This window comes from Pterocles gutturalis, unplaced genomic scaffold (genome assembly GCF_000699245.1).
Source record: "Pterocles gutturalis isolate BGI_N339 unplaced genomic scaffold, ASM69924v1 scaffold17040, whole genome shotgun sequence".
Classification (NCBI taxonomy): Eukaryota; Metazoa; Chordata; class Aves; order Pterocliformes; family Pteroclidae; genus Pterocles; species Pterocles gutturalis.
Genome location: NW_010143807.1, coordinates 47,646 through 64,349, shown reverse-complemented (window position 1 = coordinate 64,349; position 16,704 = coordinate 47,646). Strand labels below are relative to the sequence as shown.

Genomic DNA, 16,704 nt, shown 5'->3' with positions numbered 1-16,704 from the left:
ATCCTTCAATGTGCAGGAGCTTGGACTCCCAACTGTATTTGAAGGAGTTTGTCCATGTGAACAGTTTAAAAATGTGATTTAATGTAGCCAGTGGGCTTTGTCAAATCTGACATAAGTGCAGTTGTGTGTTCTGTCTTAATGGTGATGAAATGTCTGTACTAGTGGGTGATCTGGCATTACCAACTGTGGCACTGTGTCTTGACATACTAGCCAGAGCAGGTCCATCCAGACAATTCCCCTTTATTGGTCCAGTGAAAGTTGTTGGTCCTCCTAAAGGATACTGAAGATTCCTTTTTTTTTCCCCTGATGTTTCTTGAGGTTATGCAGATTCTGGATAAAAGCACAGCTGTAACTTCTTTTCTAACTTGTCTTGTGGGATAGTGTACTTCTTACCTTTGTTAATTAGACAGTTTAGAATCTGATGCCTGAAGTAGCTCCATATGTGTGAAAGTAGACCCTCCTGCTCAATGTACTTTATTTACTGATTCTGCTTTTATTCTTTTCTCATTGTTCCAAGGTATTAAATTCACTGTTAATTTTATGGATTTCTAATAGGTATCAGTTTCTTGTAGTCCAGTTTGATGGTTCAACTTCTAAATTAAAAACTATTGGTATATGTAAGTGTGAATGGGTGTTGTTTGGTTTGTTTGTATAAGTTAATATATTTACTTCAACTCTGTGTGAAAGCTTTGTAAGTAGAATTTGACAGTTCCTGTATATGGTTTTGGGGGGTTAGGAGATATTTGTCAGTAAAATCTGCAGTGAGGTAAGCTTTACAGATGAACTGAGAAGAGGTTAGGGAGGAGGTTACTCTTGTTTTGTTTTTTAATATTGATGAACGCAGCTGTATTTTCACATGGAGAGCCTTAGTTCATCATTGCAGATAGCTGCGCTGGATGCAGTTCTGTACCTAGCTGTTAATCACAGCTCTGCCAGTGACAAAATCGTATGACTGCTTTAATCCCCTTGGCTTGGAATAGAGAGTTTTTAGCTGAGGGATGCCTGTTACAGGGAGTAAGAACAACCTGTCTGCACTTGTCTGAAGCCAGTTAGTGGTCCCATCAGCAAGTGGAATTTGGAAGAACAATATTTGGCAGGCCCATGGTGGTGAAAGGCTAGAGGCACTTTTCAGTTGCCACTACTTGTTCCGGAAGGTACACGTGAGGTCTGGTAGCCAGCTGAAGAATGGAGGTGGTTTCTGTAATTTCCTGTTGTTCATGAGCTGCAAATTATAACAGAAGGATGTTGTTTCCTCGTCCAGATTATGTAAATGAAATACTGATTCTTATTCAGATTCCATCAAGGAATATTTTAAAGTTTTTAGCAAATATTTCATGAATTGTAATTGTCTGGACTGGAGACAAACTGCAAGCTGTGTGCACACCATTAATGTACAATTTAGATTGTGCCCTCTGGAATACATGAGATAGTGAGAGAAACAAGATTTTTTTACTTTATACTAGGAGCAAACTTAATGTCAAAGAGATCCAGACCATCATTACCTGATCTTCTAGATAGAAATTCTTGCTGTTGTTTTACTGGAAAGAACAATCAATCTTGTACATGTATTCTGTTCTTCAAGCTAGGTAGATTTGTATTGTATAAAGGTTATTGTATGACCAAAGCAAGCATGTAGAGTATAATAGTGTGTGCGAGTGCATGAGTGCTCAGGACAGCGTCAGCATTTAATTCCTCTTCATTTTGCTGGTAGTTTCTAAGACTATAAGGGTAAGGAGGGTTTTTTTTTAATCCACTCTGTTTAAGTGTTCCATGTCACTCATCAGAAATCTATCAGCAATGGGTTTCTAATGAAACATTCAGTAGTGACTTAAATTGAAATATTGACATTAATCATATGTACCAGGGACATGAAGCAGTTTAGTGGGGTTTGTTGTGGTTGGGGTTTCTTGCTTGGTTTTTTATTTGTTTGTTTGTTTGTTTGTTTTTTCCCAAGCTAGGAAATAGTGACCTGGTAATCCTTAGTTGCAGAAAGCTCTAGTAGACATTCGTAATAAAGATGTGCACAGCTTGTTGCTCTGACTCTCTGATGTCAGTTGACAAATCAGGGTATCTCTTTGGAAACAGGGTGTGAGAGGTTGTTGTCCAAATCTTAAATATAAGATTGCATAAAAGGAAAGATCTTGTGCATTTCCTATAAACTCATAAATAATGGAATAGAATGTGTTTGTGGAAGTGAGCTAAGTACCTTAAATATAGAAGTGCTCTTACGAAATAGGGGTTGTATCTTAATTTATACAATTATTTCTGGTGACCCCTACCCAAATGTTGTAGGACTGTGTAATTTGCTGAAAGGGAACCTGTTTGGATGTATTTTTGGTCCAGTCTTAGTTGAGAACTAACATTTTGTTTTTTTCTGTCAGTTTTTTAATGGGTTGGAATCTCAGTAGGGTGGTGCGGGGTTTTTTGTTGTTGTTGTTTGGTTGGTTTTGGTTTTTTTGTTGTTTTTAAACACCGGGTGTTTAGACCCTTATTTTTAATTTCAGAGGAGTGTTTTGCTACCTAGTTCTAGCACTGATAGAAATGTTAGTGTGGGGAGCCTGGCACTTGCTGGCAGATCTTTTTGTATCTTTTCAGAGCAGATCTAAATTATTTTCTGGAGATGTTCTGGAGGTTTCGCAAGTCTTTCACTGCTCCCCTTGGGTGGTTAGGGGAACTAGTGAGCACAGACAACATGTAGTGGAAAAAATGTAATGAACACAGGACAGTTAGCCATAAGGGGTTGTTATTTTCTAGTAACTGTCATCTCCTACAGTTTTGTGTGTTGAGTACGATTTTGTCATACAATGAGCCAGTCCAATGGCTTTTTGCCACAAAGAGCTCCCTCCTCCCCACACCCATGGTTTTGCAAAGGCACTGAAAGATGCAGCAGTCAGCTCTGGCATTTGTTCTTTCTTCCTAAGTCAATTCAGTTGATTAACTGGTTGGATTTTATTTTTGCCTAAAGGAAGAACAGCTTTTTGCTAAATTAGTGTGCCAGTTTGGCTAATAGAGGAGCCTGGTTAGTGCAAGAGCAACAGAGTTTTGGGAGAGGGCATGGAACGTCTGTGCCTGGCAATGAGCAGTTGGATCACCTCAGCTGCACTGAAAGGTGATAGCAGGTGATCAGAAATAAACACTGTTTGCTGCCATCTTTTATGTGCTTTTTAAAGAGGTAAACTATAAATCAGAGGTTCCACAGTCAGAGTGAGAATTCTGAGAAATGGATTTAAGCCACTGGGGAAGTCTAAGGTAATGGTTGGATGCTAAAGTACAGGGGCTTTGGGGGTGGGGGTTGTCTGTGGGATTTTTTTGTTTGAGGCTGCATGTACCAATTCAGTCATGTGGTACAAAACAAGAAGGTTAGTAGAAGTTTTTCCTGCTGGTGTAATTTTTTTTAAAAAAAGATTGACATTAGCCTTTTACTGGCAGACACCATTCCAGAGCATGTATGCATCTGGAGCAACAGTAAAATCCTTGTGTTCTATAACATGATAGAAATGTGATTGTCAGTTCTCATCCCTAGTCTGAGTTAGATATGTAAGCGTACAGATCTAGTGTTAATAATAAGTCAGAATGGGACCAAAGGAATGGACAAATTAATTTCAATGAAGCTTTTTGAAAGGATCTATGCTAAAGTATTGAGAAATGATCAGCTCCTTGATGTACTTACTGTGCTAGTACTTTCAGGTAATCATATGTTAACTCTTGGCTGTGAAAATAAGCTTCCAGAGGAGTTTAAAATTCCATTAAAACATATTTTTACATCAAGATTGTCTTGAGTTTTGGCTGCCATGGCTGCATTTTCGTGCTGGTACTTGTCAGGTCTCTCTCTGAGCTGGGCTGTCAGGAGACTAACCAAAATGTGTAGTTTTCTGCATTATGGGCTCAGATAGGTGGCAATACTAAAGCAGGAAGGAAGGTGAGGCCATACATGAGTGATGTCATTTCCTTGCAGTGTCCTGATAATATACTCTTAATGCTTTTCCCTGAGAATTTGGAGAACTTGGAGACTACAGTTTCTGCAGTTTTTAGGAGCCTCTCCCTAGTCTGGGTTATTTTAAAAAAATACAGTTTTAAACACAGTTTAAGAGAAACCATAGTGATGCAAGATAAGCTATTTGAATAGTTGCTGAGGGGTATGTTTACGTCTACTGGTCCATAAGCATATGCATGGACTAATTCATGTTGTATAATATTGGTCGTAATCTTTCTGTGTACCACTTTTGAGACCACTTGGAATATAAACTAATGTAATGAAATCCCAGCAACTAAATAACTGATACAAGAAACAATTTTCTTTGACACCCATCTTTTTCAAAGTTGCGTAGTATGTATTCCTTGCTAACAGCTTTGTATGTACCCAGTCTTAGAATTTTCGTCTTATAGAGTATCTGGATATTACTTGGCTCTCTTTAGAGGCAGCACATCTTCATATTCTGTTGTGAATGTGTTATTATCTCTCTTTAACAACTTAATCAGTGTTTCTGTGCTTCTTATTTTTTTTTTCTCTGGTAAGTGGGAATAGTAATGACTAGATTAAAAAAGACTTGATTTTTAGTTTGTTTTCAGACACTAACGTGTTTTTTTAATCAGATGAAATCAAGTGAAAATGTTTCAATCTTTCTTTTACAGTTTACATTTGTTAAGAACATTTGTGTTAAATGTTGCATTCTTTAATTATTTTTGGAGGGGATTTGCCATGTAAATTTTATGTGGATTCTAGTTGAGTAGAACTTGACAGGCAGTGAATTGATTTTGAAATGTACTGGCTCTGAACAGTACTGTGCTTGGGAAAGAGAGTCTTAATTAAGCCATCTCAAACTAAAGAGAGCTCTCTTATTTTCTCTTTTGTATTGTTATCACTTGGTAGTAACCAGCTTCCAGTGAAGTGGTTAGTTGCTTCAAAACAATGTGAGTGCTAAATAAATTCATGCAGGAAATATTTGTTTCGCTTTGCAAGTATATTCAGCAGTTGCTAGTGCATAACATATAAAAGCAATGAAATTGTTTACCTTTTCCTTAATGTGAGCAGTATTAATTACATTCTTCCCTTTTCTGTAGTTAAAGTACCTCGTAATTTTCGCTTGTTGGAAGAACTTGAAGAAGGGCAGAAAGGAGTAGGTGATGGTACAGTAAGCTGGGGCCTTGAAGATGATGAAGATATGACACTCACCAGATGGACAGGAATGATTATTGGGCCACCGAGGGTAAGTGTGATGAATTAAAATGTTTTTCTTAGGTTTATAGGCAATACAGAATGCAAAAAAAAAAAAAAAGTTACTTTGCTACATTGTAAATGAATTAGTTCAATGTATGAAGTTGTAGAAACACTGTATATTCATGTCAGAATTCATAATGTCCTGGCATGTTAGTGTTTTCAGTCTAGCCTCCCCTGGGATGTGTTTCTGCAGCTGTCTGTATAAGCCAGTTGTGATTTGAGACTTATTACTGAGTTAGGAATGCATTCAGCCTGTATTTCCACCATTACTGCACATAAGTGTACGGTGATAGTACAGTAAAGAGGGTGACTGTCTTTCCACAGTTGATCATATGTATCTAGTAATTTCAATTGTGTGGTAAACGGATAATATATTTTCAACTTTCACAAGTTTTATCAAATAGTTTTTCAGTATAGCAGTTTATGCATTTCAGTTGAATCATACTTAAAGATCAAGTAGTTTTTAAATACCTCTAATAAGATAAAATTTATACACAAAGTTCAAATACTTCTGACATTTTAAGTTCTGTAGAATGTCATCTAGACTGATAAAACTTGAAAGAAAATAATCACCTTTTGTGCCTGAGTATCAGCCTCATCAGATATGAATGGACACATCTTGACTTTTATGCACGCTTTCTCGTGAGTTACAGTGTGATATCAAAGATCACTGTGTAAATGAGAATTTTAAATGAGTGTCCTTCGAGTATCTCTAAGTTATCATATGTCTTACACTGCTAACACGAGGTTACTATCTTGTGTGTCCTTCAGTGCTGCAGGGCTTATTGGAAGAACTACACAAGACAAGAACTGAGATCAGAACTTGGCCTCAGTGAAGATAATGTCTTCCAGAGTAACAGAGTTCCAGAGTTAGATTCAGTGTAATTCAGGCTACTTTCGGAAGTCAGAGTTAGTTGCAAGTTGCAGCAGACTGTTTTGGACATCTGCATAGTTGTGCTGACCTCCTAAGATCTGTGTGCATTTGAGAGAGAACCAATTTAAAATATAAGCGTAATGAGTGTATGCTTTGGACACTAGCTTCTGTGGAATCACAATGTTTGAATACATTTTGAAGGAAGTTTGTAGTCTTACGGATTTTCAAAAGAACTTGCAAATGTGAGCTAGCTAAAGTAGTGTCTCCCTGACTCTCCAAACAGTCTCCAGAATTGCCCGTGACTGGTTTCTGGTTCAACCTAGGGTAGACTCCTAGCACATCTTTGAAGGGAGTGATTGTTATGTAGGAGCCCATATGTTTTAAAAAATAAAAAACTGAAAACCAACCTGGGATGTGCTTTTAATTATGGTGAATTTATATTGCTGTCATTTTATTTTCTTTATGAAAGAGTGCACACAACTAGTATTTTGGGCCATTTCAGGGAAATGCAATCTTGCTGATAGAATGCCTTGCAGTACATGGCGGCTGTAGAAAGTGAAAGCCACCAGCTCCCAAGCCATTGGTGGCACCTTGAGAAGGATTGCACATCCAGTTTCAGATTTGTAGAAGATGGGTGTTTTTGTAATTGACTGAGTTATATAGACAGTGTGCAGTTAGTCAGAACACAGAGAAAGTTGCTAATACCATCCACAGCGTGAAGTTCTTCACATACATGATTTGTGTAGAAGGGAGCAAAAATTCCTTATCGGGCTTTTTTTCTTGCTTCATTTGAAGGTGAACCGACATGGAGGGAGGAGGGGAAGATTTGTTTTGGATTAAAGGAAACATTTTTCTGACTTCTCTAAAATGGGTTTTTAGGCTTTTTGGGGAGCTGGCCAGGCATACTTGGCTTGCAGTAAAACAGTGATGAAAACTGAACAAAATTGAGAAGCCACCTGGATAGGAATAAGGGAATGAGTGCTGTTCTTGGGACTTTTTGGAGTTGTGAGCAGTGTGTATACATTTTGGCCTATTTCTCCTATAACTGACAGCATCCCTCTCTGGGGAAGTAAATTGTTTTATTTCAGTGAATAATGAAAATTTTTGTTACTGTCTTTTCTTGCTGTGGTAGCAGCTGTATTACCTGTAGCAGAACAAGATTACTTTTTTTTGGGAGTTTAGCTTTTAATGGGAAAGAATTAATAGAAAACCTTTTTTCTAACAAAAGGATGTCCTGCTTTGCCTTGTTTCTTTCTGACCCACTGGCTGCTCAGTCTCTGTGGCTCTTCAAAATTTTAGGACACAGTTAGAGTGCTTCAGTGGTCCGATTTCCACTCTGCCGTTTAATTGACTACAGGGTGGACTGTCATTTGGTAAATTGACTGCGTGGTGATACTTCTGCTTGGGGAGAATAACAGCTGGCTGATGCAGAACAGCTTAAAGATGGTGCTTCCAGAAAGCTCAGGGGCATGTTGCTGCTTTTGGTTCATGTTAACTGTATCTGTTGTGCCAGTGGAAAGACAAGTGTAGAAAGTCTATCTTCTGGAGCACCGAGATGTGTGCATCACTGACCAGCAAAGCCACTGATACTTTTTTGTTGTGCATGGCCTACTTGACAAGATTTTTTAAAAAAAGAACTGTATTAATTTCTAATTGGACTTTCGCAAAATGTATTTGCACTTAGAATGATCTGTTCCATGGTCACTTTGGAGTGACATCTTCTGCAAAGTAGCTGTCACTTTACTGTCCAAAGTTCATAAATTCTCTAGTAAACCAAGCAATCCTCAGCTGTGGAGGTCTTAGATGTCTTCTGGAGTGTTAATTCCAGAATATGTTTTTTGCAGATACTATTTTCATCTTGTTCTTGATTGTGTCTTAACTGCTGGGTTGTTGGCATCTTCGTCTTTCTCCATTTCAATTTTTTTTGCAGTGTTAGATTTTTCTCCCAGCGTCCTACTGTGCCAAAGTTGTTTTAGGAATGCAGGTGGGTAGGAAGGATAAGAGCAGATGTGAATTAAAAAACAAATTGTATTTTTATGGTATAGTCAATAAGTAGTAATATTTATCAAGTAATAAATATAACCAAAACAGTGGAATATCAACCAGTAATCCAAGACCATCAATTGGTACATAGTATTAACAGGTTTATAATTAATTCGTATTTCTTAATCTTTATTCCTCTTGCCTTTGCTTTGTTTTTTTTTTTTTTTTTTATTATATTCACCTTTCAGTAAGATGCATTAGTCTGTCTTTTTGCTTTCTAGACAAACTATGAAAACAGAATATACAGTCTGAAAGTAGAGTGTGGACCTAAATATCCAGAAGCACCTCCTACAGTTAGATTTGTAACTAAAATTAATATGAATGGAATAAATAATTCCAATGGAATGGTAAGTTGAAATGGTAAGATCAACCATGCTGTTAATCTGTACTATAAATTATTTCTGTGAAAAACCCAGGTGAGGAATATGCATCTTGGACAGAGCTTTCATATTTAAATTTTACAATATAAATACTTGGTTTAAATAAAATTCTGGTTACCTACTGCTTCAGATCTTTAGGTGTTTACAATATGTTAGTGGTTCTTAGTGGTTTATCAATGAGATGAGCATTATTTATAGTATTGAAACAGCTGTTTCTTTTAAATGAAGCTGAAGACTTTAGTTTTGAACAGAAAAAAATAAGTATTTAAGCTATTTGTAGGTATTTCCCCTGTAGTACTCCTATAAAAGGGGATTAGATTAATATTGTATTATTAATCTATTAATATCTATCTAATTAATATCATAAACTTTATGTGATGTTTCCAGTAATTAGAAATGGATATTATTCCTGATGAATATCACTCTGGATGTAGTAACTCACCTGTAATGAACCAATGTATTTAAACTCTTATTTTCTTTATACTGGGTTTATTCAAATCCAGGGTGATTCTGAGCTTCAGTTTTAAGATCTTTTGATATAGGTGGCAATAGCTTTCATTTTAAAGATCAATTTGCAATAAGTTACTTTCACTGATTGCTCACGGTGGGATGAATTCATGTACATGAGCAATGGCAGCAGCTCAAGCAAGTTTGTTACTCCATTATTCACTAGATACTTTAATCCTGTGATTAAGTCTGAGGTACCCCATTGCTCAGTGAGAAGTGTGAGCTCTCATGCATTTAAAGTGGCGTATGCATATATCAGCAGTAAATACAATAATATCTGTGTACACACTTATCTGTGTGTACGTTTGTTTGGAGTGAATGCAAAGTAATTGGGTTAAGGTAATACTTAAAAGTGAGTCAGGGAGCATCTTTGGATTTTAAATAATTTGCAAGATTTAAAAGAAACGTGGGCTTGCATTTGTGTAATTAACAGTACTGAAATATGAAGCTTCAGTATCTCAATGATGGTAGTGGAGGGAGAGGTTCTCAGGGATGCATTTGAACTATTGTAGGCGGTAGGGTAGTGCATGGTTGGGCATCCAAAGCTAGTGCACTAATGCTTCAGAAATAATCTAAAATTAATTTGAAAATACTTCTTGTGTAGCCAAAAATTTTACAATACGTGAAGATCTTATTAAAATTGCTGTTTACAAACCAGCTGTTGCCCTTCACTGCAGCTGTGACTTGTTGTCTAAATATACGTATTTATAAAGAGTCTGTGACTAGCAAAAGCTGCCAGTCTAAAATGCAGCAGAGCTTTTGGTATGCTTATAATGCCATTTTTATACCTCTCCCTAGTAACATGTATTATTCTGAATCAGTAAACACGTATGCTCTTGTTGCTTCATCTGTGCATGCCTAAGAGTGTAGAAGTTTGTTTCCAGAAGCAGAATCTCAGACCTGCGGAGCCTGAAGGCTCATATTTACTGAGCCACTTGGCTTGAGCTTTTGTTTGGACAAGACTACACTCCCTCAGCTTGCCGAGGAACAGGGTGAATACTGTGACATGCCTGGTCATTTTAGGAGTGCTGTTAAAATCCATTCATCACTACGGGAAAATTCTATTTTAATAAATTTATGAGCTTTTACAAAATATTCATTCAATTTTTCTGCAACAGTTCTATAAACTTATATCTTATGAAGGATTTGCTATGCAAATGCATGTTATTTTTTTTAATGCATTCAAATAGGACTAGATAGTATTTTTAATGAAAACAGTTTTCATAACTAATGAATTTAAAATGCATTTATTATGTAATTTTTAATGTGCCCATTGTCCTGGTATCTTGCATTTTAGCTTATTTTGCCATTGTGCTCGCTAGAGTTGTACTCATTAGAATCTCTCACGTGAACTGGGGGCACATTTGGCATCCTGGAACAGTTCACGTTGCTGCTTCCTGTTTTAGTTCCTTGTTTCTTCCAAGCTGCTCTCCCACTTTTTGATCGTCTTTCAGTTAATAGATCATAAGCGGCTTCCTGCATTCTTTGAAAGAATTACAGGGTTTCATCTTCAGACAAGCTCTACCATCCATGCTTCTACATGCACTGGTTTTTGCCACGTGGACAGCTTTTGTTCACATTGCTTATAAATGTCATGTAAAAGTTGGTGACGTGCAGAAAAGAGACCTGAGAGAAGCAGCAACCAAAATTGTATGCCATAGCAGTGTTATCATACTACTCAAAACATTTGTAATGTTAAAGGTATGCTTTACAGGAGGTGTGTGCCAGTTAACACCTGAGGAAAAGTAGGGCCCCCAGTGTGGGTTTAGAGGGTGATAATTTCTGTTTGAGTAGAAGTGTGAATGTTGGAGGGGGGAGATGGATATGTGCTAGAGTTACCGGGGGGTCCAAGGAAGGTAGTGTCATACTGCGTGGTGGGCAGTGGTTCTTAACCTTCTTGACTTACAAGTCCCTTTACACTTTGCATGAAAACTATGTGTGTGTAATGACTTTATCGATACTGACAGTTACAAGTTTATTGACTTTTTGTTTTATTATTCTGAGAGAGTTTTACTTGTAAGTAACTTTTCCATCAGCAGCATATCTTCTGGGATCCCAGAGATCACTCTTTGATAAATTTAGTGCAGGAAAGGAGAGGACTACTTCAGGAGTATTTTATCTGAAGAGGCTAAATCTAGTTGCTCTGAGTCCCCCTGTAAATTGCCCTCCTTTTCCTATCTGCAAGTTAGTTTTTGTGATTTTCTGCTTTTCAGTTTGCCTATGGAGCTACTGCATTTGTATACAGAATTAGGGTACTAAGTTCAGCAAAGCTAGTCCAAGTGCTTATGTAGCACCAGACAAAATGCTTTGATATGCTGATGGCATCACTGTTGTAAGACTGTATTTAAATTATCATTCTTAATGCTGCAGGGTCTTTTCTCTTGGAGGCTTGTGTATCCTGTGTTGATGAAACACAGGTTGCATTCTGACATGCTATTTATTTTCCCATGGTCTTGTGAGGATGTCTGATTTTTGCATCTGTGAGAGCACTCTTTGTCAGTCTGTCTTGCAGGATTTCCATCGCCTGTGTTCATTTAGATACCATTTACAGCTGGAAATGTTTGTTTCCTTTAAACTCACTTGGGACTCTGTCAGCTATAAACCTGTAAACTGTTGTCCAGTTATTGCTTCGAGTATGTTTATTGTAGACTAAGCAGTTTGCTACTTCTGGAAGTTAAGATATTGGGAACATCATAGACACTGAATAATTTGCAGCATTGTGTAAAATTATTTGGTTTAATTTCAATTGTTTAGAAAAAATATGCATTATATCTGTTGCTTCTCTTGCTATTGTTTAAGGATTTACAGTGGTGTACCCCCAGAGTAAAATAGTCTTCAGGTTGCAGTTTCAGCTTTACTGTCTTTTATGTGACCTTAAAATTTCTCTCTCTGTGCCCCCAGATGCGTACTTGCATGTTACCTAATGTTTTTGTGTGATTTGAGCATAGTTTGTGTCATTCTTCCAGATATCTTATCATTGTTCTTCATGAAGTGAATTTATTGTGCACTAGGTTGGAATTAAACCCGGCAACACAGAAAACAGAACCTGAGCCAAAATCTTTACTGCTGCAAGATGTAATGAAAAAAGTTGGTGACTTGCAGAAGAGACTTGAGATAAACAGCAACAAAAATGTCATGTTGCAGCAATCTTTGCTCAGAAAATCTTCATAACATTGTTAATGCAGAGCTTACAGTCTGAGTTTGTTACAAAATCCCAGCCAAGAAAGAAAAGCTGCAGGAGCTCACTTTTACGTGATCAGGTCTGATATTCCAGTACAACCAGTGCACATAGAATTGCATCGTTTGAACAGCGCTGGTGACTGACTGCTATGTGCTGTAATTGAGGCAGATCTCCAGACTTCAGAGAGCCTACAAAGGCAAAGTTGAGGAGAAGGAAGATGGTATGAATGCAGAATTGCCAGGCTGAAGATAGACATTAATTTGTGAAGTCCCAGAGCAACTGCCTTTCCAGCCATTTTTTTGCTAACCCAGTCTTTATCTGAACTGACAATTATATTAGTTTTGTTTCTCAAACCTACCAAAATCTAAACCTACTTTTTTCTTCTTATCCATGTTGGTTTACCAGTGGTCTTCTGAAACAGTTTGTTATCATATGGGCTTCCACCACCAAGTGCACATGTTTCCTGGTTGGGAACCTTCTGTTGCAACCATTACTTTGTCCTTGATAGTCATTTGCTGTGGCTTCTTTCCCCACTGTTTTTCTCAGGGAGATTATTATTATTGATTTTTTTTTTTTCTTTTTTTTGGCAGGTCACATAATGTGATCTTTCCTCAACTGCTTTAGTAGAAAGTACTGTGATTCAGACTAACATGAGAATTTTTTTAAACTACTAGTTTGCTATAGGACTTACACCAAAGCATTCAGGGAGTTCTCTCACGTTTTGTTCTGTTTTGCTAAAGTGAAGAGGTTTGTCAGGTTAGCTGCAGAGAAATATTAACAAATGTTAATAAGTGTGTCTGTGTGCAAGAGGGGAGAAATAAGCTCTTAAACATCTGCAACTATATGCGAAGTGAAGATAAGATCTGAGCCCTTATTTCTTCTGTTACCATGATACTTAACCACCATAAAGTTTTTCTTCTTGCTTTAGGACCCCATGAGGAAAAATGGTGGTCTCATGCATTTCTTGTGGCATTTTCTATATGGAGAACAATTTTGAGTAGTGTGATATTTACTATTCTAACTTTCGAAATGAATTCATGTTGTTCTTAGCTTGCTAGGAACAGCTTGTTGGCTAGAAGCTCTGGGGTGTCCTTCTTTAATCTTATCTAGAAGGATTGGAAAGGAAGAGATCCGTAGTCGGAGCAAAGGTTCAGGCTAAATGATGGCTTACTTAAGCTGCTACTTGATAACACAGGTGATCTCTTATCAGAATTTCCCTTTTACTGACTGGTGTTTTTATCGAATAGTCTGTTTTTCAAGAAAAGAGAACCTGTTTTCCAGCTGTAAAGATTATTCTGCTCTGATATTGCCTCTTATCTACCACGTTAAACCAAATACCCCTTTAAAAAAGTAGCAGTTGTCCAGGAATTACAGTGATGGTCTGACCAGTGTTACTTTCAAAACCTTTTTTGTATTAGCTCGTACACTCATGTATTTTAAACTGGCATGATCTTGATGCATAATGGAGCTTTCTTTTTGATGTTCTTTTTCTTCCTAATTTATTAATATTTGAAATAATTATTAAGTAATCTGACTGCCTTTGATACTGTAGTTTGATGATGTTCTGTCTTTGGCAGCTCTGCGGACTTTAAGAGGTTCCCAACTCTGAGCAGAATATTACTTACGTGAAGAGAAATGCTTATAGTGCTGAGCTGTGAATTGGATCCTGCTTAGGGACTTCTTTCCAAGTTGTTTTTTTAAGCTGGTGGGTTCTCTCAGTTCAGGTCAGAAAGCAGCTCCACATACATTTCATGGTTCACCTGAGCTGATAGGCGATAGCACTGTTAAAGGAACAGGTGCCTAGTGAGAGGGAGCAGACGTTTCTTGGGTTAGTATTGCTCCCCAAGCCTGTGTGTTGTTAAACTTTGGCCTCAGCTTCCTCCTACAAAAAGGTTTAGTCTCATCTGGTGTTCTGAAAATAGACAGCCTCACCTTGAACAATCTAGAAATAAAATGTATGTGTTAACATTCTGATTTCTGATTCCAGCGCTGTTTTTTTCTTTCAGTTTGCCCTAATTAAGATGGGATATGAAACTTCTTTATGTTTTATGCTGCCTAAATCATAAAGCAGTTGTTTCCAGCACTTTTGTAGCCACGTAGGCTGCCTGTGCTACTCTGCCAATGGAGTTCAGTAGAGTGCAGTAGCCCTTCTCCTGCCCGTGGGTCTGCTTTGCAGTTGCACAGCTGTAGGCCCCTCTGTCTTCTTGAGTTCCTCCTTGCAGGGGCTGGGTGGCCAGGACTTCCCTGCTGCCAAAACAATTCCCAAGCTGACTTTCAATTGCTGACTTTCCTATGGAAACCTCCCTGTTATAATATAATTGTGTAAATTGTCCCACAGGTTTTATAAACGCATAGGAGAAGTCCCATGTCCTTTCCTTTCAGTTCATATTCAAATTGGTAAGTGATGTACAGTAATCTTCACGGCTCCATAAGATGACTTACTGTAAGAAGGATGCAAAGAACTAAGAAATGTCCAAACATTATGAATCAATTATTTCAGTATTTGAAGCCATTTCTTAGTATACATAGTGACTCTTTATGTATCAGATGCATAATGTAATATTGATGTGAAATAAATCACTAATGATATTTGTAGCAAGGGGAAAACAAGGTAAATTTTCTTTTAGAAAGGTATTCTATGGACTCTTATGTGTCAGGTTCTTTTAAAGAACTGAGGAAAACCCAAGTGTATATATTGACATAATGAAGGTGATTACTTTTTTTTCTTGGGGGTAATTTGAAGCAAATGAATAGTTTACAGGGTACGTCTCCAGTTTTGCAGTGAATGGTTTGCCGATCTCTTCCTCCCCCACTACCCCTTTCCTTCTCACTAATAGTAGTATCAGCAGAGATGGAAAGGTCCACCTGCATGGATTTTATTGCAGAATCTGTATCTGTGTGTAAGTATATGATTGTTTTCCTTAAAATATTTTATGAACACAGGGACTTTATGCCACAGAGAAAGTGTCAGGGAATGCTTAGACCTTTTCTTAGAACAATCAGGTCAATAGCAGTTTAGGTTGAGATTTTGTATTTTGTCATAACTTATAACTCTCTCTTCTTTTTCCAGGTGGATGCGCGGAGCATACCAGTGTTAGCAAAATGGCAAAATTCTTATAGCATTAAAGTTGTACTTCAAGAGCTAAGACGTCTAATGATGTCCAAAGAAAATATGAAGCTTCCACAACCTCCAGAGGGACAAACTTACAACAATTAATTTTAGCTGATTCTCAAACTTCTGTCTTAAAACAACAACCTTCTACTCATGTTAATGTCTTGATTAAATCTCACAATGCAAACACCCACACATTAAAAGAATTTCAGCTGGTATACATGACCTGGACATTTGTAAGAATATATATAATATATGTATGCCCAATATGTCTTCAGGCACTATGGGAGAAAAAGGCAGCACAATTTTTTTTTTTTTTTCTCTTATTGAGGCACTGTCATTTAAGCATAAGCCTGAAATAGCCTAAAATTGGAATTCAGGTTTTACAAGATGAAAGCATGACAGAAAGTGTCAGATTGCTGTGGAGTAATATATGTTTCTGAAAATAATCTCTTGAGAAGGCAAAATATAAATGGCATGCTTTATCCATCTTGCTTAGTAAAAGAGCTGCAGTTAAATTTGTTTTAAAGTAGCAGGTACAGTGAATACCATTGCTCATCTTGTTTCATTTTGCAAGGGTGTGGGTGCCGACTACTAGTAGTGTCACAAAGTATGTTCAGGATTGTTTTGATACCTGTATTTATAAAACGGGGGGATTACTTTCTGTTAAGCAGCTCCTGTGTGTTACATGTATCGGACATGGCAAATATTTGTTTACAGTCTTTGTTCTAATAAACCATGCATTTAAGTTTTAGTGAAACAAAGGAAATGTATGGATATGTGATTGAGATTAAAGTTAGTCTTAAAATGTAAATAAAATGTGGAAAGTGTCTGAGGCTGTGCCATTTCTATAATAGTGATGTAATATATGTACAGTAACTTGCAGAAGTAGAGGAAAGCCAAACATAATATTGCTGCTGGTTTTACATGCACCTTTTATTCTTACCACTTTTGTATGCGTAGTTTACTTGAGGTCAAGGTATTCCATTTGTTGCAGGGGAGTAAGTTCTGTCATCTGTAGAACCACTTCTTTGGATGAGCTTGCACTATGTGTGTGTATATATATATATCTGTATAATTAAAACAAAACAAACCAAAACCAACCAAGCAACCCCCAAAACCAACCCCAAAATAAAAACTAAAAAACCTTGCCTATCCACTTCCCCTTCCTTCCCTCCAGATTCTTTTGAGAAATGAGCATAACTTTCAATTTGCTTACTTGACCTCTAAGCAGTTTTCAGATTGCATTGCAGAAGTCTGTCCTACTTCTCAGTGCTTTGTCTTGTTTTTGCAGTTGCTGCCTTGATTCTTGCTTCCTTGCATCTTTTCCTCTTTTATGTTTCTTGCCTTTTTTTCTTGTCTGTTCCACTTTTGCCTTTTCTGAAACAC

General features: G+C 37.3%; 1 protein-coding gene across 1 annotated transcript; it reads left to right on the top strand.

Moving 5' to 3' along the window:
- The first annotated feature begins 5,060 nt into the window (after window positions 1–5,060).
- On the top strand, window positions 5,061–16,147 carry UBE2V2 (ubiquitin-conjugating enzyme E2 variant 2). Its single transcript, XM_010084871.1, has 3 exons — window positions 5,061–5,207; window positions 8,357–8,482; window positions 15,274–16,147. The coding sequence occupies exons 1-3, from the start codon at window positions 5,163–5,165 to the stop codon at window positions 15,418–15,420; spliced, it is 318 nt and encodes a 105-aa protein (XP_010083173.1). The 5' UTR covers window positions 5,061–5,162; the 3' UTR covers window positions 15,421–16,147.
- The last annotated feature ends 557 nt before the right edge of the window (window positions 16,148–16,704 follow it).